Source organism: Anolis sagrei, chromosome 1, assembly GCF_037176765.1.
Source record: "Anolis sagrei isolate rAnoSag1 chromosome 1, rAnoSag1.mat, whole genome shotgun sequence".
In the NCBI taxonomy this organism is placed as follows: Eukaryota; Metazoa; Chordata; class Lepidosauria; order Squamata; family Dactyloidae; genus Anolis; species Anolis sagrei.
Window position 1 is genome coordinate 154887274 of NC_090021.1, and position 26395 is coordinate 154913668.

Here is a 26395-nt window from a genome sequence, read left to right on the forward strand (position 1 = left end):
GCTTAGTTGCTGCCGCCCGCTGCATTGTGTAAGACGCGACCTGTTATGGCCACCACTACTTCCGGGTTCCCGCAGTCGGGTCCGAACCCACCTCCCCAGCACTTTGCACGCGCCCCCGCCGCCCACAGGGCAGCGCGCGCGCCAGGCAGCCAGCCCAAGCCACCGCTCCCGGGAAACCCCTCGCGCGCGCTGGGTGCTCCTGCTGCTGCTTCCCTTCCTCCCTTCTTCTTTTTTTGATCCTTATTTTTGCAATCTTCTTCCTTTAGGAGAGAAGCAGAAGAAGAAGAGATCCGATGAGGACTTGCGAGTCGGGACTGCAGCCGACGCGGAGAGAAAGAGGAAAAGAAGGAAGCGAGGCTGTGCAGCCCAACTCTGTCCTCGCCATCCGAGGTGTCCTGCAACCGCGCGCAGCGGATCCTGCCTCATCCTTCCTCCACTTGCCGCCTTTTGATTGACAGCTGGAGTGCCCCAAAGTCATGCGAGTTGCTGGTGGGGTTTGAGAGGCACTTTTTCTCCCAAAAAAGCACCCAATTTGGGGGGGAGAAGGAAGGATATTTGCTTTCTCCCCGCCGCTGTCTTGGAAACCAGAGAGAAGGAGAAGAAGAGAGACAAGCGCCTTCCTTCCTTCCTTCCTTCCTCCCTTCCTCCTTTCTTCCCTGAAGTCCATTCTGCTGGAGACTCTCAAGCGACTGGCAACTCTAAAGGATTCTTTTCCCCCCTTTTTTTATTATTTTGGGGGGTGGGAGGGAGGGAGGGTGGGGGGAGAGTTTGGTTTCTTTCCACCCTGGCCTTACAGAGGATACCGTAGAAGTCCAAAAGGAACTGAAGCAGGCCGATGGCGCAAAGGGTATGTATAGAAATATATATATTTTCCCTCTTTCTCTCTCAAAATAAAAGTAGAAATACAATATTTACAAACGGGAGGACTCAGGGAGACTACAAGGCCTGGGAAGGGAGTTTTGCATACTTTCCAATATTTTGTTGTTGTTGGAAGGACTATCTTTGAATCTGAAATAGTGGGAAGCACAGAGAAGTTTTCCCCGTCTTCACGGGGAAAGGAAAGCGGACTTCCACGCTGGATTTAAACTGGCAGGAGGTCCTAAAACAGGACAAGGTTTTGCATTTCTTCCCAACTAGGATTTTAGAATAAAGTCTAGCTTTGGCCCTTTAGGTTATGCTGAGAATATCCTCATGATATAATAGTAGTAATAACAATAATAATATATCTAGAATAGTCTAGCTTTGGCCATTTAAGTTATGCTGAGGATATCCTCACTAATAGTAGTAATAATATATCTAGAATAGTCTAGCTTTGGCCCTTTAGGTTATGCTGAGAATATCCTCATGGTATAATAGTAATAATAATAATAATAATTTTAGAATAGTCTATCTTTGGCCCTTTAGGTTATGCTGAGAATACCCTCACGATATAATAGTAATAATAATATATCTAGAATAGTCTAGCTTTGGCCCTTTAGGTTATGCTGAGAATACCCTCACAATATAATAGTAATAATAATCATAATCATAATAATATCTAGAATGGTCTATCTTTGGCTCTTTAGGTTATGCTGAGAATATGCTCACAATATAATAATCATAATAATAATAATTTTAGAATAGTCTATCTTTGGCCCTTTAGGTTATGCTGAGAATACCCTCACGATATAATAGTAATAATAATATATCTAGAATAGTCTACCTTTGGCCCTTTAGGTTATGCTGAGAATACCCTCACAATATAATAGTAATAATAATCATAATCATAATAATATCTAGAATGGTCTATCTTTGGCTCTTTAGGTTATGCTGAGAATATGCTCACAATATAATAATAATCATAATAATAATAATTTTAGAATAGTCTATCTTTGGCCCTTTAGGTTATGCTGAGAATATGCTCACAATATAATAATCATAATAATAATAATTTTAGAATAGTCTATCTTTGGCCCTTTAGGTTATGCTGAGAATACCCTCACGATATAATAGTAATAATAATATATCTAGAATAGTCTACCTTTGGCCCTTTAGGTTATGCTGAGAATACCCTCACAATATAATAGTAATAATAATCATAATCATAATAATATCTAGAATGGTCTATCTTTGGCTCTTTAGGTTATGCTGAGAATATGCTCACAATATAATAATAATCATAATAATAATAATTTTAGAATAGTCTATCTTTGGCCCTTTAGGTTATGCTGAGAATACCCTCATGATATAATAGTAATAATAATATATCTAGAATAGTCTACCTTTGGCCCTTTAGGTTATGCTGAGAATAAACTCATGAAATAATACTAATAATAATACTAATAATAATAATAATAATTTTAGAATAGTCTAAATGGCCCTTTAGGTTATGCTGAGAATATCCTCACGATATAATAGGAATAATAATAATAATAAATCTAGAAAAGTCTATCTTTGACCCTTTAGGTTATGCTGAGAATATCCTCATGGTATAATAGTAGTAATAATAATAATAATAATAATAATAATAATAATAATTTTAGAATAGTCTATCTTTGGCCCTTTAGGTTATGCTGAGAATATCCTCATGATATAATAATAATAATATCTAGAATGGTCTATCTTTGGCCCTTTAGGTTATGCTGAGAATATTCATATGATATAATAATAATACTAATAACTCTAGAATAGTTTATCTTTGGCCATTTAGGTTATGCTGAGAATATCCTCACGATATAATAATAATCATAATAATAATAACTCTAGAATAGTCTATCTTTGGCCCTTTAGGTTATGCTGAGAATATTCTTATGATATAATAATCATCATAATAATCATAATAATAATTCTAGAATAGTCTATCTTTGGCCCTTTAGGTTATGCTGAGATATAATAATATCCTCGCTACCTCTGAGGATGCTTGCCATAGATGCAGGCGAAACGTCAGGAGAGAATGCCTCTAGACCATGGCCATACAGCCCGAAAAAACCTACAACAACCCAATAATAATAATAATAATAATAATAATAATAATAATTCTAGAATAGTCTACCTTTGGCCCTTTAAGTTATGCTGAGCATATCCTCAGATATAATAATAATAATAATAACTCTAGAATTGTCTTATCTTTGGCCATTTAGGTTATGCTGACAATATCCTCATGATATCATCATCATCATCATAATTATAGAATAGTCTGTCTTTGGCTCTTTAGGTTACGTTGAGAATATCTTCACCATATAATAATAATAATTAATAATAGTTAATAATAAATCTAGAATATCTTTGGCCCTTTAGGTTATGCTGAGAATATCCTCATGATACAACAATAATAATAATAACTCTAGAATAGTCTATCTTTGACCCTTTACTGAGAATATCCTCATGATATAATAATAATAATAATAATAATAATAATAATAATACCTAGAATAGTCAATCTTTGGCCCTTTAGGTTATGCTGAGAATATCCTCATGGTATAACAATAAAAATAAATCTAGAATAGTCTGTCTTTGGCCTTTTAGGTTATGTTGAGAATATCCTCACGATATAATACATGTTATTAAAGTTGTGTTTACTGGGATTTATAGTTCACCTACAATCAAAGAGCATTCTGAACCCCACCAACGACAGAATTAGGGCAAACTTCCCATGCAGAAGCCCCATGACCAACAGAAAATACTTAAGGCCATCCAGTCCAGCTCCCTTCACCAGGGCAAGAAAATCAAAGCCCTCCTGACAAAGAGCCATCCAGCCATAGATATAGATAGATATGATTCACACACAGATATAGTATTATAGATTTGAAAGGGACCCCTAAAGAAGGACAGTGATATGTTGCATGTTCCAGAGTAGGCAAACCAGGCAATCTCTACATAAACACTGACAAAGAAACAGCAAAAATACTGTTTACCCACAAGCAGAAAAAAATTACATATATTAGAAACCAATTTTATAGTTACTTTATTTTCCAGATCACCAGACTGGGACACAGCAATGCGTGGCAGGGGGCTGCTAAATAGATAGATAGATAGATAGATAGATAGATAGATAGATAGATAGAGAGATATCGATATAGATATATCTACACATATATACATACACACATATAAAATAATAATAATAAGGGCTATAAAATACACATACACATACATATATATAGTACACATATAATAATAATAATAATAATAATAATAATAATAATAAGGGCTGTAAAAAGAAATCCGTTGAATGAGGCTCAAACTAGTCCATACAATCCAATCCTTTAAAAAAAACCGACTTGAGGGAAACAAGAGCAGTCATGTGCATCCAGAAGTGTTTCTTGTCGATTTCTACTCAGTGGCACTTATCCCCATAGCTCAGAATTGCAGCAATCACACAAACAAAATGGCATTTAATAAGAAATTCAAATTTTAAGTTAATTTCCTAGCATATTTTGGGGGCTCTCTGAGAGGAGAAAAGTTTCTCGACTTTTTCTTGACTTTTATCATAAACTCAGCAGTCAAGACACACACTGAGAGACACAAATAACTTAGCCTTCTCTTCTGTTTGCTCTTAAATTAAAATAGAAAGGTGCCCCATTGCCCCCACTTCCCTCTGAGGAGATTCCCAGCGTTGGTCTCCTGTTAATAAAACACTCTGAAGGAAGAGCGGTGTGAAATAGGCTGAGTTTCCCTGAGCAGATGCAAGGAAAGCAGGAGGTGCAGAAGATCGACTTTTAGATGGAGACTTTCAGTCACTTCTCCCACCAAATCCTTGGAGGGTTGATCTTGAAGCACCCGGCTTCTTAAGGCCAGACCACAGTGGGATAGAATCTCAGCTAAATAAAATCCCACATTATCTGCTTTGAACTGGGGTATATGGCAGTGTGGAATAATAATAATAATAATAATAATAATAATAATAATAATAATAATAATAATAAACATCACACAGTCCTAGACGCTTGGGAAGTGTTCGACTTGTGATTTTGTGATACGAAATCCAGCATATAGATCTCGTTTGCTGGGACATACTGTAATGGAGAGACTTTCAGTCCTGTCGAGCCACTTCTCCCACCAAATCCTTGGAGGGCTGATCTTGAAGCACCCGGCTTCTTAAAGCCAGGCCACAGTGGGATAGAATCCAGTGAATGGCCCTCTCAGCTAAATAAAATCCCACATTATCTGCTTTGAACTGGGATATATGACAGTGTAGATTATTATTATTATTATTATTATTATTATTATTATTAATAATAATAATAATAATAATAATACTAATAATAAACATCACACAGTCCTAGACGCTTGGGAAGTGTTCGACTTGTGATTTTGTGATACGAAATCCAGCATATAGATTTCGTTTGCTGTGACATACTGTAATGTCAGTAAAATAATAATAATATAATATTAATATAATTAATATTAATAATAATAAGATAATAATATACTTTATTTTTATACCCCGCCAACTATCTCCCCTAGGGCTTACAAGTGGATTCAGATAACCCAATTCAAAGCAGATATTGTGGGATTTTCTGCCTTAATATTCTGGGTTATATAGCTGTATGGAAGGGCCCTCTTGACTATACACAATTTGAAGAAATTTGACAAAATTCTCTGCTCCAAATTGGAAAGTGTTGTTCCCTGTTTGGTTGTGCCGTCCTTAACTTTGAATGGAGCACTTCCACTCCAGAAATTTCGTTTTTGTGACCGCTACAAACGAGGCGGAATTGGTGGAGACGCAGATGATCACTTGAAAAACTCCAGCGAAAATGTGCTGCAGGATGTCCCGCAAGAAACAAAGTTTTCCCCTCTGTTTTTACGATAGGAAAATGACATTTTATCAATTTTATAACTCAGGAACTAAAAACCGTGTTTCATAGTGATAGAGGAAAGACTTCACTTCTCCACAACCCCCACTTTGATGGGCTAAAATAATTAGAAAATAAATACAGAAAGGCTCTGGCTTCCCAAGGCTCTTTCGGAAGAGACACTTTCTTGTTTTGAGGCAAATCTACAACTCAGGAACTAAAAATCGTGTTGCTTAGTGCCGCTAGTCATAGAGGAAAGACTTCACTTCTGCACAATCCCCACTTTGATTGGGGTAAAAAAATAGAAAAGAAGGGCAGAAAGGCTCTGGCTTCCCAAGCCTCTTGTTTTGATGCAAATCTACCAGGGGGAATGTGGGGAAAGGGAGGGGACGTTGTCTGAACCCACGTGCTGTTTCCACTCCAGCAAGAAAGGAGATTCCACCTGAACATTAGGAAGAACTTCCTGACTGTGAGAGCTGTTCAGCAGTAGAACTCTCTGCCCTGGAGTATGGTAGAGGCTCCTTCTTTGGAACCTTTTAAACAGAGGCTGAATGGCCATCTGTCGGGGGTGCTTTGAATGCAGTTTTCCTGCTTCTTGGCAGGGAGTTGGACTGGATGGGGGTCTCTTCCAATTCTATGATTCTATGATAAGCAAGCCAAGCAGGGAGAAGCCAGTCCTCGTAAATCCCACAAGGCGAGGAGACGGTCCCAGGGCCCACGAGTGAAAAATTGCATGCGGGGAAGGGTCTGGGAAGGCTGCTAGGAAGTAAGCGCCTGCGTGGAGGGGGGTGTGGGGAGCCTGGAGTCTTTGCTTAGCGTTCCACGAGCCCCTTCCTCCTTTCCTGGCGAGGAGAAGGTCCCAGGGCCCACGAGGGAAGAATTGCATGTGGGGAAAGAGTCTGGGAAGGCTGCTAGGAAGTCAGTATTGGCGTGGAGAGAAGCGTGGGGAGCCTGGAGCCCTTGCTTAGCGTCCCACGAGCCCCTTCCTCCTTTCCTAACGAGGAGACGGTCCCAGGTCCCACGAGGGAAGAATTGCATGCGGAAGGCTGCTAGAAAGTCAGTATCTACGAGGAGGGAAGCGTGGGGAGCCTGGACTCCTTGCTTAGCGTCCCATGAACTAGTCCTCATAAGTCCCACGGGGTTCCTTTCTCCTTTCCTAGCGAGGAGACGGCCTCAGAGCCCACGAGGGAAGAATTGCATGCGGGGAAGGGTCTGGGAAGTGTGCTAGGAAGTCAGTTTCAGCGTGGAGGGTGGCGTGGGGAGCTTGGAGTCCTTGCTTAGCGTCCCACGAGCCCCTTCCTCCTTTCCTGGTGAGGAGATGGTCCCAGAGCCCACGAGGGAAGAATTGCATGCGGGGAAGGGTCTGGGAAGTCTGCTAGGAAGTCAGTTTCAGCGTGGAGGGAAGCGTGGGGAGCTTGGAGTCCTTGCTTAGCGTCCCACGAGCCCCTTCCTCCTTTCCTGGTGAGGAGACGGTCCCAGAGCCCACGAGGGAAAAATTACATAGGGGAAAGGGTCTGGGAAGGCTGTTAGGAAGTCAGTGTCGGCGTGGGGGGAGGCGTGGGGGGTCCTTGCTTAGCGTCCCACGAGCCAGTCCTCATAAGTCCCACGGGGCTCCTTTCTCCTTTCCTGGTGAGGAGACGGTCTCAGAGTCCACGAGGGAAGAATTGCATTGGGGAAAGAGTCAGGGAAGACGGTTAGGAAGTCAGTGTCGGCGTGGAGGGAGTCGTGGGGAGCCTGGAGTCCTTTCTTAGCATCCCACGAGCCCCTTCCTCCTTTCCTGGCGAGGAGACGGTCCCAGGGCCCACGAGGGGAGAATTACATAGGGGGAAGGATTTGGGTAGGCTGCTAGAAAGTCAGTGTCGGCGTGGAGGGAGTCGTGGGGAGCCTGGAGTCCTGGCTTAGCCTCCCACGAACCAGTCCTCATAAGTCCCACGGGGCTCCTTTCTCCTTTCCTGCCGAGGAGACGGTCTGAGACCCCACGAGGGAAGAATTACATAGGGGAAAGGGTCTGGGTAGGCTGCTAGAAAGTCAGTGTCGGCGTGGATGGGGTCGTGGGGAGCCTGGAGTCCTTTCTTAGCGTCCCACGAGCCCCTTCCTCCTTTCTTGGCGAGGAGACGGTCCCAGGGCCCACGAGGGAAGAATTGCGTTGGGGAAAGAGTCAGGGAAGACTGTTAGGAAGTCTGTGTCGGCCTGGAGGGAGGCGTAGAGAGTCCTTGCTTAGCGTCCCACGTCCTTTCTCCTTTCCTGGCGAGGAGACCGTCCCAGGGCCCACGAGGGAAGAATTGCATGCGGGGAAGGGTCTAGGAAGTCAGTGTCAGCGTGGAGGGAAGCGTAGAGAGTCCTTGCTTAGCGTCCCACGTCCTTTCTCCTTCCCTGGCGAGGAGACCGTCCCAGGGCCCACGAGGGAAGAATTGCATGCGGGGAAGGGTCTGGGAAGTCAGTGTCGGCGTGGAGGGAGGCGTGGGGAGTCCTTGCTTAGCGTCCAACGAGACCCTTCCTCCTTTCCTGGTGAGGAGACCGTCCCAGGGCCTACGAGGGAAGAATTGCATGCGTGGAAGGGTCTTGGAAGTCAGTGTCGGGGTGGAGGGAGGCGTGGGGAGTCCTTGCTTATCATCCCACGTCCTTTCCTGGCGAGGAGACCGTCCCAGTGCCCACGAGGGAAGAATTGCATGCGGGGAAGGGTCTGGGAAGTCAGTGTCAGCGTGGAGGGAGGCGTGGGGAGTCCTTGCTTAGCGTCCCACGAGGCCCTGACCTTCTCCTCCTCCTCCTTTTGCCTCCTCTGCTGCAGTACGACGACTTGCCCCACTACGGCGGGATGGACGGCGTGGGGCTGCCGAGCACCATGTACGGGGACCCCCACGCCGCGCGCTCCATGCAGCCGGTCCACCACCTCAACCACGGCCCGCCGCTCCACTCGCACCAGTACCCGCACACGGCCCACGCCAACGCCATGCCCCCCAGCATGGGCTCCTCCGTCAACGACGCCCTCAAGAGAGACAAAGATGCCATTTATGGGTAGGTGGTGCATGATGGCCCCTTGGGCCTCCCTCGGCTCTGCGACCTGCGCTTCCCCAGCCGTCTCCCCGCAGAACTGTGTTGTGTTGTGTTGTTTTGCGGCCGCCGGGTTTGGTTTAGGTCACCACCGCCTTCCCTGGGGGGGATCCACCCGGGAGCCCCAAGTTTGGAAAGGAAAACGCTTCTGAAACCCTTTTAGTTCAGTGGCAACAGGGAAAAGGTTGTCTGAAGTGTGCACAGATTTGACAGTGCAGGAAAGACTCCAGCCGCGCTTCACAGAAAGGAGAAACCGGCCTGTTTATGCTTAGTTTTGCTTATTTTTCAGCCAATATTTGGGGTTTTTTAAATACCGATTTGACCTACGGGTGGAAAGGTTTGAGAAGTCCTGCTCTAAAGAACCAAATACTTTGAGAAAGAGACAGGAAAGAAGGGAATTGAGAGAGAGAGGGAGAGAAGGAAGGAGGGATGTGTTTAAAAGTATTCCCAACTTCCAAAGAAAGGCGCAGTGCCGGCAGGACTGAAGACTAACAGGTCACAGGGGGTGAGCGGGTGAGCTCCCTATGTCAGCTCCAGCTCCCCACGCCAGGGCGTTAGAGAAACTTTCCAGAAGGATGGTTAACACATCAAAACATCCCCTGGGCAACGTCCTTGCAGACGGCCGATTCTCTCACACTTGCAGTTTCTCAAGTCACTCCTGACACGACAAAAAAAAAACTTCCAAAGAGATATTGCTCCGGATTATTTTGCCCGCAACTTTTGGGGAGAAAGCTGCAAAACCCGAGGGCTTAACAAAGCGAGGAAGGCTGTGTGAATGATAGGGGGAAATCCAAAGCTTTGTCGCTTGCTTGAGAAGACTTCTTTGCCTTCTTTGTGTGACAAAATAACGCGTTTTCAAACTGGTCCAGAAATCTCAAAATAAGAGGCAACTCCGGGCCTTTCCGCACAGAATATCAAAGCAGAAAATCCCACATTATCTGCTTTGATCTGGAATATATGGCATTGTGGACTCAGGGCCGTTCCACACTGCCATATAGCCCAGAATATCATGGCAGAAAATCCCACATTATTTGCTTTGAATTGGAATATATGGCTGTGTAAACTCAGGGCCGTTCCACACAGCTATATAACCCAGGTCCTGGCGTGGGGAGCTGGAGCTGACAGAGGGAGCTCATCCGCTCACCCCCTGTGATCTGTTAGTCTTCAGTCCAGAATATCAACTAGAAAATCCCACATTATCTGCTTTGAATTGGAATATATGGCTGTGTAAACTCAGGGCCGTTCCACACCGCTATATAACCCAGAATATCAAGGCAGAAAATCTCACAATATCTGCTTTGAACTGGGTGATCTGAGTCCACACTGCTATATATCCCGCTTCAAAGCAGATACAGTGCGATTTTATTCAGCTGTGCAGAAGAGGCTTCAGAATATCAAGGTAGATAATCCACAGTATCTGCTTTGAACTACATTATTTGAATCTAGGCTGCCATATATTTATTATTATTATTATTAATAATAATAATAATAATTATTATTATTCATTTATTACATACATTTCTATCCCGCCCTTCTCCCCCCAAAGGGGAGATTGTGATTGTAAGCAATCACAATTATATACATAACAAATAATTTGTATAGGAGGTTGCTATTTACAACATACTGCCATATAATCCGGTTCGGTGGAAGGGGCTTTAGACCTCCAATAGCCCAGCACTGTGCACTTGCTCAACCACAGCTTCAGGCCTCTTCCACACAGCTGTATAAAATCCACATTGAACTGGATTATATAGCAACCTGGACTCAGATAATCCAGGGCCCTTTTACACTGCCAAATAATCAAGGTTATCAATAATAATAATAATAATAATAATATAAAACTTTATTTATACAATCCACATTGAACTGGATTATATAGCAGCCTGGACTCAGATAATCCAGGGCCCTTTTACACTGCCAAATAATCCAATAATAATAATAATAATAATAATAATAATATATTAATAAAACTTTATTTATATACTGCTCTATTCAGGGTGGTTTCCACAAAACAAACATTAAAACATACAGAGTTGCCATTAAATATAAACCTAACCTGTTACAAGTGGGCCTGGACAGTTGGAAAGGGGATCCAGTGAAGTAAAGTCTACACTGCCATATAATCCGGTTCAAAGCACATAATCTGGATTTTATCTGGCAGTGTAGTTCAAAATAGATGTTGTGGATTATCTGGTTATATGGTCCTTTGGAAGAACCCGTTGGATGCTTTGAACTGGATTGTGTTAGCCTACACTTCCATATAATCCAGTTCAAAGAGGATAATCTGAATTTTATCTGGCAGTGTAGAAGCGACCCTAGTTCAAAATATAGATTGTGAATTATCTGCCTTGATATTCTGGGTTATATGACCGTTTGGAAGAGCCCTGTGGATGCATTGAACTGGATAATGTCATATAATCCAGTTCAAAGAGGATAATCTGGATTTTATCTGGCAGTGTAGAAGCGACCCTAGTTCAAAATATATATTGTAAATTATCTGCCTTGATATTCTGAGTTATATGACCGTTTGGAAGAGCCCTGTGGATGCATTGAACTGGATAATGTCATATAATCCAGTTCAAAGAGGATAATCTGGATTTTATCTGGCAGTGTAGAAGGGACCCTAGTTCAAAATATATATTGTAAATTATCTGCCTCGATATTCTGGGTTATATGGCCCTGTGGAAACAGCCCTTTGACTGCTTTGAACTGGATTGTGTTAGCCTACACTGCCATATAATCCAGTTCAAAGAGGATTTTATATAGCAGTATAGATGAGTGCCCGAATGGCATTAGACCCCACGCCTCCTTCCCCACAATTCCAGAACTTCTTTGGCTTTTGCGACTCCTTTGGAGTTCGGAAGTTTGGAAAATGAAATATTTTGAAAAATACCATTCCAGAATTTTTTTTAAAAGTGAGAGGTTCATTCCAACTTTTTCTGATCTGTTTCAACTTTTAAGCACACGGCGCTCTTTCTATCCCGTTAAATTTGGAACAAGTGGGGGAATTAATGGGAAGCGAGGGGAGAAATCTCGCCCCACCGGCTAGGAACCGTCCTTGGCCAATTCCCGGCATTGGAGAGGCTTCCAATGCTAGAGAGAAGCATTGGGGTGCAACTCGGAAAACTCGCCCCGAGGCCCCTTCGGAGTCAAATCCACATTTTCTGCTTTGAAGTGGAATCTATGGCAGTGTGGACTCAGAAAACCCAGTTCAAAGCAGATATTGTGAGATTTTCTGCCTTGGTATTCTGGGTTATATGGGTGTGTGGAACGGCCCTGAGTCCACACTGCCATATATTCCAATTCAAAGCAGATAATGTAGGATTTTCTGCCTTGATATTCTGGAATATAGAGCTGTATGGAAGGGTCAAGTCCACACTGCCATATATTCAAGTTCAAAGCACATATTGTGGGATTTTCTGCCTTGATATTCTGAGTTATAGGGCTGTGAGGAAGGGCCTTGAGTCCACAATGCCATATATTCCAGTTCAAAGCAGATATTGTGGGATTTTCTGCCTTTATATTCTGGGTTATAGGGCTGTGTGGAAGGGTCCTGAGTCAAAGCAGATATTTCAGTTCAAAGCAGTGTGGAACGGCCCTGAGTCCACACTGCCATATATTCCAACTCAAAGCAGATAATGTGGGATTTTCTAGTTGATATTCTGGGTTATATAGCTGTGTAGAACGGCACTGAGTCCACAGTGCCATATATTCCAATTCAAAGCAGATATTGTGGGATTTTCTGCCTTGATATTGTGGGTTATACGGCTGTGTGGAGGGGCCCTGAGTCTACATTGCCATATATTCCAGTTCAAAGCAGATAATGTGGGATTTTCTAGTTGATATTCTGGGTTATATAGCTGTGTAGAACGGCACTGAGTCCACAGTGCCATATATTCCAATTCAAAGCAGATATTGTGGGATTTTCTGCCTTGATATTGTGGGTTATACGGCTGTGTGGAGGGGCCCTGAGTCTACATTGCCATATATTCCAGTTCAAAGCAGATAATGTGGGATTTTCTAGTTGATATTCTGGGTTATATAGCTGTGTAGAACGGCACTGAGTCCACAGTGCCATATATTCCAATTCAAAGCAGATATTGTGGGATTTTCTGCCTTGATATTGTGGGTTATACGGCTGGGTGGAGGGGCCCTGAGTCTACATTGCCATATATTCCAGTTCAAAGCAGATAATGTGGGATTTTCTAGTTGATATTCTGGGTTATATAGCTGTGTAGAACGGCACTGAGTCCACAGTGCCATATATTCCAATTCAAAGCAGATATTGTGGGATTTTCTGCCTTGATATTCTGGGTTATAGGGCTGTGTGGAAGAGCCCTGAGTCCACAATGCCATATATTCCAGTTCAAAGCAGATAATGTGTGATTTTCTCCCTTGATATTCTGGGTTATATGGATGTATGGAAGAGTCATGAGTCCACACCGCCATATATTCCAGTTCAAAGCAGATACTGTGGGATTTTCTGCCTTGATATTCTGGCTTCTGTGTGGAAGGGCCTTTGGGATCCATAGTGAGCCAGATCAGAATGAGTTGCTTTGAAGATGTTCGCCACAGTTTGAGCCTAAACGGGTAGCAGAATAAGGCCATACAGCTTGGAAACTACGCAACACACAACTCCACAACTAGAGAGTTCCTTTGGGCTTTCAGTTTCCAACCTTAACCAGTTTAAACCCAAGCGATGCAACTCTTTCCAAACTGAAAACAATGTTAAAAACTTGCTGAAAGGAGAAGGTTGGAGGGAAGGGGAAAGGGGGGGGGGGGGTCTTTCAAAATGGCTGCTAGATCCGGGATCGGTTTAAAACTCGGTTATTAATGTGAACAAGAAAAGAAATTAGCCCAAGCTCGGGAAGAGACAGAGAGAGAGAGATTGAGAGAGAGAAAGAGCGAGCCTCTATAGGTCCTCGAAGGAAGGGAGGGCGAGGGAGAGGGAGGGTTTCGGGGTGCCCTCGGAGGCTTCTCCGGGCTCCTTTCTCTCGAGGGATCCCCTCGGGTGACTCCTCTCTTTCTCTGTGCCTGTCTGCTGGCCCTCTTTCCCCGCCAGGCACCCGCTCTTCCCGCTCCTGGCCCTGATCTTCGAGAAGTGCGAGCTGGCGACCTGCACGCCTCGGGAGCCCGGGGTGGCGGGGGGCGACGTCTGCTCCTCCGAGTCCTTCAACGAAGACATCGCCGTGTTCGCCAAACAGGTCAGAAAGAGGCACGGAAGAAGTGGGGGAGGAATAGCCCTGGGTGCTTCTCTTTCCCTGCCTTGGCCCACTGCTCTTCCCTCTCAATCCCTGGAGAAGAGCGAAGGCCCTGATCCCACAACGCCACAACATTCCCCCGGGCCTTGCCTTTAGAGTGCCCAAAACATGCAGGCTTTGAGCCTTCACAGTGCTTAGAGTGCTGGAAAGTCATTCCTAATTTCCTCGTTCACAGCCTTCTCTCTCTTTTTCTCTGCTGTTTAGATCCGAGCGGAGAAACCTTTATTTTCTTCGAATCCTGAACTGGATAACTTGGTAAGAAGTTGCATTCTTTCCCCGTCTTCTTTTTGTCCTGTTTTCTCAAGAAGTTAAATTGCGGGAACCTTTTGGATACTGTAGGAAGTTGGGCAGAGAAACAGAGGGCTTTTCCATACAGCCAGATAAGGCAGAACACCCTCAGTATTGGCTTTGAATTGCATTATCTGAGTCCACACTGCCATATAATCCAGTTCAGTGTGGATTTTAGACGTTGGAAATTGCCCTGAGTCCCCTGAGGAGATAGGGCGGGTCATAAATAATAAATAATAATAATAATAATAATAATAATACATCATACAGTCCTAGACACTTAATAATATAATTAATAATTATTTATTATTATTATTATTATTATTATTATTATTATTATTAGAAACACAACAAGATGACTCCACAGCAGGCAAGAATCACATATGATGTGTTGGATCATATGTTGGTCACTTCCCAAGTGTCTAGGACTGTGTGATGTATTATTATTGTTATTATTATTATTTGAAACACAACAAGATGAGTCCACAACAGACAAGATCATTCTGCTGGTTGTTGTATTGGATCACACATAGGACACTTCCCAAGTGTCTAGGACTGTGTGATGGGTTATTATGGTTATTATTGTTATTATTATTTGAAACACAACAAGATGAGTCGACAACAAAGAATGACTCTGCTGGCTGTTGTATTGGATCATATGTTGGACACCAAGTGTCTAGGGCTGTGTAATGTATTATTATTATTATTATTATTATTATTATTATTATTATTAGAAACACAACAAGATGAGTCCACAGCAGACAAGATCACTCTGTTTGCTGTTGTTTTGGATCAAACTTCGGACACTTCCCAAGTGTCTAGGACTGTGTGATGTACATTATTATTATTATTATTATTATTATTATTATTATTATTAGAAACACAACAAGATGAGTCCACAGCAGACAAGAATCACTCTGCTGGTTGTTGTATTGGATCACACGTCGGAAGTGTCTAGGACTGTGTGGTATATTATTGTTGTTGTTGTTATTGTTATTGTTATTTGAAACACAACAAGATGAGTCCACAGCAGACACTCTGCTGCTGTTGTATTGGATCACACAGGACACTTCCCAAATGTGTAGGACTGTGTGATGTACTATTGTTGTTGTTGTCATTTGAAACACAACAAGATGAGTCCACAGCAGACACTCTGCTGGCTGTTGTATTGGATCACAGGTAGGACACTTCCCAAGTGTCTAGGATTGTGTGATGTATCGGTGGTGCAGATCCCAGTAGGGTGGCCTTCTGCAGCTGGCAGATTGTAATTTTGTCAGCGTCTGATTGTGTTTAAGTGCAGGCCAAGGTCTTTAGGCACTGCACCCAGCGTGCCGATCACCACTGGGACCACCTTGGCTGGCTTGTGCCAGAGTCTTTGCAATAATAATAATAATTATTATTATTATTATTATTATTGCTATGTGGAAGGGGCCTGAGGCTGGCTCTACCCCAGCATTGCCGTTTCTACAATGCAGCTTAACTTGCATTGACCTGGATGAGAAGCAGTGTGGACTCATATACTCTAGTTCAAGGCGATGCTAATTATTATTATTATTATTATTATTATTATTATTATTATTGCTGCTATGTGGAAGGGGCTTGAGGCTGGCTCTACCCCAGAATTGCCATTTCTAGAATGCATTGCATTGAGCTGGATGAGAAAGCAGCTTGGACTCATATACTCTGGTTCAAGGCGGTGCCTTTAGGAAACCCCGTTATATAGCAGTGTAGAATTAATCTGAAGGAAAAGAATAATTGCTTACCTGTAACCGAGTGAAATTCGCACATATGCCCAGGCAGGACCTATATGTGCAATTTCACAGGGACCATGAAGAAGAAAGATACTGTATATTAATTTTCCTCTGCTTCTGAAGCCGTTTTCAGACTTCTGGAAAGAGTATGCATTGGGTTGTTGTAGGTTTTTTCGGGCTGCATGGCCATGCTCTAGAGGCATTCTCTCCTGACGTTTCGCCTGCATCTATGGCAAGCATTTCCATAGAGTATGCATTTCATGGAGTTTTTCTTAGGACCTCACCACACTAGAGAATGAATCCACTTTAAATCCGGTTTAAATTCTGGGGTTTGTAGTTTCGGGAGGAAACTTTAACAGCCTCCCTAAACTACAAACCCCACAATTCTGCAGGAGGCAGAAACCGGATTTAAAGTGGGTTCATTTCCCAGTGTGATGAAGTATCACCATCTTATGGTCCCTATCATTGAGTCAAACAAACTCAAAATCAAAATTGATTTTGAGTATCATTGAGTCAATTCCTGACCCAAGCAGTCCCCAAACAACAACACAAAAATCAACTGCAGATTTCGCCTTGTTAAACCCCCGCAATTAAGTGGTGGTGTTGCGGCCATAAATCAACGCACACGTCCCCTTGTTTCCCACGTGTAGTCCACTCACTCACACAAACACCTTGGATGCGGGGAGGAAAGACAGAGAGAGAGCGAGAGAACGAGAGAGAAAGAGAGAGAGAGAGAGACTCCGAAGCCAGAAACAGTATTGTTGTTTTCTCTCTTTGCAGATGATCCAAGCCATACAAGTATTACGGTTTCATCTGTTGGAATTAGAAAAGGTAATTATTATTATTATTATTATTCCTCCTCCTCCTCCTCTTCCTCCACCACCACCACCTCCATCTCCTCCTCCTGCTCTTCTTCTTCTTCCTCCTCCACTTCTTCCTCCTCCTCCACTTCTTCCTCCTCCTCCTCTTCTTCTTCTCCTTCCTCCTCCTCCACTTCTTCCTCTTCCTCCTCTTCTCCTTTTCTTCTTCTCCTCCTTCTTCTCCTTCTTCCTCCTCCACTTCTTCCTCTTCTTCTCCTCCTCCTCCTCCTTCCTCCTCCTCCACTTCTTCCTCTTCTTCTTCTTCTTCTTCTTCCTCCTCCTCCACTTCTTCCTCCTCCTCTTCTTCTCCTTCTTCTTCTTCCTCCTCCACTTCTTCCTCCTCCTCCTCCTCTTCTTCTTCTCCTTCCTCCTCCTCCTCCACTTTTTCCTCCTCCTCCTCCTCCTTTTCTACTCTTTCTTCTTCCTCCTCCTCCACTTCTTCCTCCTCCTCCACTTCTTCGTCTTCTCCTTCTTCTTCCTCCTCCACTTCCTCCTCCTCCTCCACTTCTTCCTCTTCTTCTTCTTCTCTTTCTTCTTCCTCCTCCTCCTCCACTTCTTCCTCCTCCTCCTCCTCTTCTTCTCCTTCTCCTTCTTCCTCCTCCTCCTCCATTTATTCCTCCTCCTCCTCTTCTTCTCAGTCCTTGACTCAGTCTGAATCGGCTCCCACCACCACCCCGTTTCCACCAAGCCGGGCATTTGCATAAATGTCTTTCTTTCTGGCAATTAGTGTCAAGACCAATCACGGCCTCTATTTCTCTTCGCGGTTTAATTACAATTTCAGCCACTCCGAATCTGGATCACCAAACGACCAGGCCTTGTGTGTAGCCATCGTAGATGCCTACCTTGGTATCAAGAGTGGCTCCCTTCACTCTTCTTGCTTCCCGGCTGGAGGGGGATATTTTGACCCAGGGATTTGGTGGAGTTTCCCCCTGTTTGGAGAACCATCTGCAGGGTCACTCACAGGGCACAGGCCTGTCCTGAAAGGTTTCCCAGAAACAAGCCAGACTCGCCCAGGCCTCTCTGGAGCAGAACAGCCCCCAAATTCCTCTCCCAAGGCCAGAAGGCAAACTAATCTGCCTGGGTTGCTGAGATATTTTATTCATTTCAGGATAGTTATTCTTCTTATTTCAAATATTTCTTCCATTCCTAGACTTCTCTAAAAATGCCTTAGAATCGCAGGTGTATCTTATATTATTATTATTATTGTTGGTGTACTAAAAGGAGTCTTAGAATGGAAGACATATGGTAATACTGTAACAGTAATAATGATAATAGTAATAATAATAATAATAATGTAGTAAAATAATTATAATAATAATGTAGTATAATAATAATAATAATAAGTATATTTCCAAATAGTACTGGTCTGAAACTTATGAGTTTTGTACCCCACCCCTTACAAAACTAATTTAGAGCAACATTTTGAGAAATCAGCTAATACAAATGAGTTGAGATTTTTTGTCTCAAAGTGTTATTTTTTTCTCCCCATCTTCTTCTCATCTCTCTACAAAGAAACAAAAAAAAAATCATCCATATAGAAAATAATAGTTTGGTTACTGTGCTTCCTAATTAACTTTATAAGTTAGGTTACTGTGGTTACTATTTCCCATGTGGAAAATTATAATATGTTATGTTACATTGATTGCTATTTACCATATAGAAAACAATATAAGTTATGGAACAGTGGTTAGTATTCACTATATGGAAAACCTAACTTATATGGCTCTCCATACTGTAAATAGGGATCACTGCAACCTAACATATACTATGGTTACAGTGGTTACTATTTCCCATATGGAAAATTATAATGTATGTCAAATTACAGTGTTTCCTATTTACCTTATTAGGTTATAGTGATTCCCATTCACTATATAGAAAGCCATAACATATGTTAGGCTTCAGTGATTCCTATTTACCATATGGAAAGTTATATACAGTGGTTACTACACACTATATGGAAAACCCTAATATAGGTTAGGTTGCAAAGATCCCTATTTATTTACCATATGGAAAACTATAATTTATGTTAAGTTACAGTGATTCCTATACATTATATGGAAAGCCATAATATGTTAGGTTACAGTTATTTCTGTACATTATATGGAAAGCCATAATATGTTAGGTTACAGTGATTCCTATTTACTATATGGAAAGGCATATAAGTTATGTTACAGTGGTTACTATTCACTATATAGTGAATAATATATGTTAGGTTACAGTGATTCCTATTCACTATATGGAGACCCTAACTTATATGGCTTTCCATATGGTAAATAGGAATCCCTGCAACCTAAGATATAGTATGGATTTCTATATAGTGAATGGGAATCACTGCAACCTAAGATATAGTATGGATTTTTATATAGTGAATGGGAATCAGTGTAGCCTAAGATATATTAGGGATTTCTATATAGTATAGTATAGTATAGTATGGATTTCTATATAGTGAATGGGAATCACTGCAACCTAAGATATAGTATGGATTTTTATATAGTGAATGGGAATCAGTGTAGCCTAAGATATATTAGGGATTTCTATATAGTGAATGGGAATCACTGTAACATAGATATAGTATGGATTTCTATATAGTGAATGGGAATAATTGTAAACTAAGATATAGTATGGATTTCTATATAGTGAATGGGAATCACTGCAACCTAATATATATAAGGGATTTCTATATAGTGAATGGGAATCACTGCAACCTAATATATATTATGGATTTCTATATAGTGAATAGGAATCACAGCAACCTAAGATATAGTATGGATTTCTATATAGTGAATGGAAATCACTGCAAACTAATATATATTGTGGATTTCTATATAGTGAATGGGAATAATTGCAACCTAATATATATTATGGATTTCTATATAGTGAATGGGAATCACTGCAACCTAATATATATTATGGATTTCTATATAGTGAATGGGAATAATTGTAAACTAAGATATAGTATGGATTTCTATATAGTGAATGGGAATCACAGTACCACAACTTATATGGTTTTCTATATGGTAAATAGGAACCACTGTAACTTAATATACATTATAATTTTCCATATGGGAAATAACGATAAATATATGTTAGGTTCGAGTTATTCCCATTCACCAGATGGAAAGCCATCACATATGGATTCCTACTCACTATATGGAAAGTTCAGTTGCATTGGTTTCTATATGGAAAGCCTTGGGATGGGAATAATGTCATCATGTTCATGTTGGAAAGGGGTGGGTGTGTCCTTTGGGGGGATTTATTTATTTTTAGGGGGAAGTATCCCCCCACCCAGTGGTCACAGCTCTGAGAGCAGATGCATTTGGCGGGGGGGGGGGGGGGCGACTTGGAGGCTGTGAATCATCTTGTCACTGTCAATTTTCGGGGATATCTCTATTTGGCCCGGGAAGAAAGTTCTGCGTCTCCGGGAGGGATAATTGGGAAGTTTTGGGTGTCAAGAGAAAGGGGGAATTGATCGAAGGATGATAGGATGGGTTTTGTGCCTTCTGCCCCACACGTAGGTCCACGAACTGTGCGACAATTTCTGCCACCGGTATATTAGCTGCTTGAAAGGGAAGATGCCCATCGATCTGGTGATCGACGACCGAGAAGGCGGCTCCAAATCCGACAGCGAAGACATCACGAGATCGGCGAACCTCACAGACCAGGTAGGGATCCCTTTTTGCGCCTGCCAATCTGTCTCCACGCTGCTGCTCTGATTTGCATACGATTAAGCCCCCTTTCGAGGCATTTCCATCGAAATGAGAGAGAGAAAAAATGTGGAATAATGTGGCTATTATGGCTTCATTAAGGACCCGACCTGGCGGGATGAGCTTGTCAAACGCCTCGCCCGCCAACTTGACCCGCTCCTTGTCGCTTTGGATTTCGCTCTTGGTTTTATTTACTCCCCCTTTTTTGAATGGCAGTGGCAGGGTTGAGGCGTGCACCGGGGGCTTCCGGTTCAAGGGGTGGCAAGGAGGGGCGGCGAGGAGGAGAGGGAGAGAGGAGACCATCCCAGAGAGGGGGTCCGGGCCCAGAAGGAAGGAAACCTAGCAAACGCGGGCGGGCTTCTCTCTGCTTCTCCGCTTCATTCGCCTGCAGGTCCGTTTTCCTTGGCCGCGCGCAGGCAGAGCTTAGTGAGCATTGTGTTTGTGCTGCTGCGAGGTTGGCCCGGTTTAGGGGACTTCCTAATAAAGCGTCCTCGAACCAAGACTACTACTACTACTACTACTACTACTATTACTTCTTCTTGTTCTTCTTCTTCTTCCTACTCTTCTTCCTTTTCTTCTTCTTCTCCCTCTTCTGCCTCCTCCTCCTCTTCTTCTTCCTAATCCTCCTCCTCTTCTTCTTCTTCTTCTTCCTCCTCTTCTTCCTCCTCCTCTTCTTCTTCTTCCTATTCTTCCTCCTCCTCCTCTTCTTCCTCTTCCTTCTCCTCCTCTTCTTCTTCCTAATCCTCCTCCTCTTCTTCTTCCTCCTTCTCCTCCTCCTCCTCTTCTTCTTTTCTTTTTTCTTCTTCTTTCTCCTCTTCTTCCTCCTCCTCCTCTTCTTCTTCCTATTCCTCCTCCTCCTCTTCTTCATCTTCTTCCTCCTCCCCTTCTTCCTCCTCCTCCTCCTCCTCCTTCTCTTCTTCCTCTTCTTCTTCTTCCTCCTCCTCCTCCTCCTCTTCTTCTTCCTCCTCCTCTTCCTCCTCCTCTTCTTCTTCCTCCTCCTCCTCTTCTTCCTCTGTGTATAGCTGTGCATGTGTGCGGTTAATTATAGTTCTTGCAAAATAGAATTTCTTGCTAACTACAAGAAAGGAGATTCCATCTGAACTTCCTGGCTGTGAGAGCCATTCAGCAGTGGAACTCTCTTCCCTGTGGTGTGGTGGAGGCCTTTAAACAGAGGCTGGATGGCCATCTGTCTGGGGTGCTTTGAATGCGATTTTCCTGCTTCTTGGAACTGGATGGATTCTATATATAGAGAGAAGGATACTGTACAGAGATATATATAAAATATGTGTATATGCATATATAAATGTTTGTATGAGTGCACAGTATATACAGTATATGCATATATCTATGTATAAATGTTTGTATGAGTGTATTTGTGTGTATATACAGTATATGCATACATGTGTATAAGTGTGTATATATGTATATGTATATATGTGTATGTATGTATAAATGTTTGTATGTGTGTATATATGTGTATGCATATATAAGTATATGTGTATGTATATACAGATATGCATATAAATGTGTATATATGTGTGTATCTATGTGTGTATAAATATTTGTATGAGTGTATGTGTGTGTATATACAGTGTATGCATAAATGTGTGTATAAGTGTATATATCACAACCTCATAGCCTCTGAGGATGCTTGCCATAGATGCAGGTGAAAAGTCAGGAGAGAATGCTTCTGGAACATGGCCACACCGTATATGTACAAATATATGTGTGCATGTAGAAATGTTTGCATGAGTTGTTTATATATTCGTATGTGTGTGTGTATAACTGTTTGTATGAATGTATGTATGCTTGTATGTGTGTATATGTATATAAAGCATATGCATAGATGTATGTATATATCTTGTGTATGTATAAATGTTTGTATGACTGTATATAGTTTATATATGTATGTATGTATATGTGTATGTATAAATGTATGTTTGTGTGTATATGTATACACAGTATATATATGTGTGTTATATGTGTGTATGTGTACATTTATTTATTTATTTGCTGCATTTATTAACCGCAGCTCTCATTTTATGAATGTATGTGTGTGTGTTTGTATGCGTGTATGTGTGTGTATACTAGCTGTCCCCTGCCACGTGTTGCTGTGGCCCAGTCTGTGTATATGTGTTTTGTGTGTGTATATATTTGTGTGTATGTGTATATATGTGTGTTTGTATTTATATATGTGGTTTTGCACATGCATTGTAATGTAATTCTTATTTCTTGACTTTTAAAGTCTCTTCTGTTGTGTTTCAGTATTTTTATGAGTGATGGTCACTCATTGGCCTGATAGGTATATTGTGTCCACATTTGGTGTCAATTCATCCAGTGGTTTTTTTGAGTTATGTTAATCCCACAAACGAACATTACATTTTTATTTATATAGATACACACACACTTGGGCCCCTTCTGCACTGCCATATAAAATCCAGATTATCTGCTTTGACGTGGATTATATGGCTTAGATCAGGGGTCCTCAGACTTTTTAAACAGAGGGCCAGGTCACAGTCCCTAAAACTGTTGGAGGGCCGGATTATAATTTGAAAAAAATGAATGAATTCCTATGCACACTGCACATATCTCATTTGCAGTACAAAACCACTTAAAAACAAGACAATAATTAAAATGAAGTACACTTTTAACAAATATAAACTTATTAGTGTTTCAATGGGAAGTGTGGGCCTGCTTTTGGCTGATGAGATAGGATAGTTGTAGTAGTAGTAGTTGTTGTCGTGTGCTTTCAAGAGTTAGATTGACCCTGAGCAAGGGCCAGGTAAATGACCTTGGAGGGCCATATCTGGCCCCCTGGCCTTAGTTTGAGAACCCCTGGTTTAGATAATCCAGTTCAAAGCCTATCGTGGGGCTTGTCTGCTTTGAGTCCTCTTTAGGGTGTTGAGAAGGGCGGGGTTAAAAAACAAATTCCCCGAAATAAATGTGATAATCTGCATGTTATGGCTGTGTAGAAGGGGCCTGGGTACTCATTCCTTTGCTGAGTCTGCCTGCCTGCCCTGGATGAGTTTCAGGCCAGGGCAGGGAAGCCTCTTGGCTTCTCCAACCAAGTAGTGCATTGAAATATATGGATATATATATATATATTAGGAAAGCAGGAATTGTGCTTTTGTTTAGGGAGGGGGTGTAAGGTAACCCTACCCCCCATTGCTCTGGAACCCAGCAGTGTGTGCATGTGGGTCCACCGGGCAGGGCTTGGGCTGGTGGGGCGCCGGAGAGGCCATCCAGCCGTGTCCCCAAGGCGCCGATCATCTGCCTCCTTGGAGGCTGGCCCAGGGAGGCTCCTCCGTTCTCTCTCTCTCTCTCTTTCTCGGCTCCGGCAGTCTGCGAGGGACTTTCACCGAGTTCCTTGGGAGCCGTTTCAACCTGATGCGAGATTTACATGCCGCCTGGAGCCGTCGAGGCCTGGCTTCCCTCCCTCCGGCTTTTGGCGAGGCCCGAGGCGGAGGGTGGCCCCGGGGAAGCCGAGAGACAGAGAGAGAGAGAGGCCCGCTCTCCGTGGGAGGCCCGCTTGGGCACCCCTTTTCTCCACCCTACTCCCGCCAAACCCACCCGCGCTGCTGCTGTTGCTGCTGCGGCTGAACCAAGATTGTCATCCAACAAGTCTAACTAGAAAATGGGTTTCTGAAAAGCTCCGCAGCACTTGGTACAAAGGAGAGGGAGAAGGGGGAAAAAGCGATTTGAGCAAATTACAAGAAGCGCTGGAGGGCACGAATGAAATCAACACTTTAATTGCCTCCAAAGTGAAGATTTATGCCCCCCTCTCCCCCATCGGATCAGTCTTTGATTGAACCGAAACCGAAATCAGTGAAGTTTAGGGGGGTCTCTTGTTGTTGTTGTTGGAGAGAGAAACAAAAACAAAACCAGGATGTACAACCTTTCCTCTTCAAAAGGGGTCTCATCCTCAGCCGCATCCCTCTAGGCCATTCCACACAGCTCTTTAAAAACCACATTGAACTGGATTATCTAGCCCAGGGGTCCACACACTTTTTAAACAGAGGGCCAGGTCACAGTCCCCCAAACTGTTGGAGGGCTGGATTATAATTTGAAAAACACATAAATGAATTCCTATGCACACTGCACATGTCTTATTTGTAGTGCAAAAAACGCTTAAAACAATACAATAATTAAAATGAGTAACAATTTTAACAAATATAAACTTATTAGTATTTTAATGGGAAGTGTGGGCCTGCTTTTGGCTGAGATAGGATTTAATGTATTGTCGAAGGCTTTCATGGCTGGAATCACTAGGTTCTTGTGGGTTTTTTCGGGCTATAGGGCCATGTTCTAGAGGCATTTCTCCTGACGTTTAGCCTGCATCTATGGCAAGCATCCTCACACCTCTGAGGATGCTTGCCATAGATGCAGGCGAAACGTCATGAGAAATGCCTCTAGAACATGGCTCTATAGTCCGAAAAAACCCACAAGAACCACTTGAGATAGGATTGTTGTTGTTGTTGTTGTGTGCTTTTAACTGCCCCCCCCCCCCCCCCCGCCTTAGTTTGAGGACCCCTGATCTAGCCAGTGTGGACTCGGGGCACTTCCACACAGCCATATAACCCAGGCTGCTACCACATAGCTAAATAAAATCCCATATTACCTCCTTTGAACTGGGATATACAGCAGTGTGGACTCAGATAGCCTAGTTCAAAACAACTATTGTGGATTATCTGCCTTGATATTCTGGTTTAGAGGATTGTGTGGAAGGGCCCTGAGTCCACACTGCCATATATTCCAGTTCAAAGCAGATATTGTGGGATTTTCTGCCTTGATATTTTTGGTTATATGGTTGTGTGGAAGGGTCAAGTCCACACTGCCATTTATTCCAGTTCAAAGCAGATATTGTGGGATTTTCTGCCTTGATATTTTGAGTTATAGGTCCGTGTGGAAGAGTCCTGAGTCTACACTGCCATATATTCCAGTTCAAAGCAGATATTGTGGGATTTTCTGCCTTGATATTCTGGGTTATAGGACTCTGTGGAAAGGCCCTGTGTCCACACAGCCATATATTCCAGTTCAAAGCAGATATTGTGGGATTTTCTGCCTTAATATTCTGGATTATAGGGCTGTATGGAAGGGTGAAGTCCACACTGCCATATATTCCAGTTCAAAGCAGATATTGTGGGATTTTACACAGCTGTGTGGAGGGACACTCAATTGACCCTTTGAAAAAGTTTTTCCTTCTGCCTCGCCCTTGGTCCTCCCTTCTGAGGAAGTTCCAAAATGGCGCTGAGAAGGTGGCTGCTATGGTGCGGTGGCAATGGCACTTGCCCTGAGAGATGGAGGGTCGAAGGAGGGAAAAAGAAAGAAAAAAGGAAGGGAAGGAAGACCAGTAGTCTGGAGGCCTGTACAAAAGAGCTCTTCAGGCCTTCTTGGAGTGTCTGTTTCCCTGTCACCCCAGTTGAGGCCTAGTGTCTCTAGCAAAGCCTGACTAGAAGTCAAAGGTGTCAGGCACCCCTCAGGGAGAGAGACATTTCTCTCTGTTCTCTTTTCCTCTCATTCCTATGGATGGTAGTTGGATAGCTGGCTGGAAAGAGCCTGCTGTAGAGCTTTTGCAGGTGAAATGAGTAAAAAAACAACAAATTTTCCTCCCTTTTTCACTGGAAACAATGCCCCCTTCCACACCATTGTCTAAGGGCCCTTCTACACAGCCCTGTATTCCAGAATATCAAGGCAGAAAATCTATTT

The 26395-nt window shown here is 42.9% G+C and overlaps 1 protein-coding gene across 2 annotated transcripts in view; it reads left to right on the plus strand.

Annotated features, from left to right (window-relative positions):
- The first annotated feature begins 743 nt into the window (after nucleotides 1–743).
- The window catches only part of MEIS1 (Meis homeobox 1), a 222372-nt gene continuing 196720 nt past the window's right edge, over nucleotides 744–26395 (plus strand). For both annotated transcript variants that reach the window (XM_060784304.2, XM_060784320.2), the window contains exons 1-6: nucleotides 744–847; nucleotides 8563–8789; nucleotides 13888–14029; nucleotides 14291–14341; nucleotides 16906–16956; nucleotides 20501–20647. In XM_060784304.2, the coding sequence (XP_060640287.1) occupies nucleotides 836–847; nucleotides 8563–8789; nucleotides 13888–14029; nucleotides 14291–14341; nucleotides 16906–16956; nucleotides 20501–20647 (630 nt within the window). In that variant the 5' untranslated portion in view covers nucleotides 744–835. The remainder of the gene's footprint in view (nucleotides 848–8562; nucleotides 8790–13887; nucleotides 14030–14290; nucleotides 14342–16905; nucleotides 16957–20500; nucleotides 20648–26395) is intronic.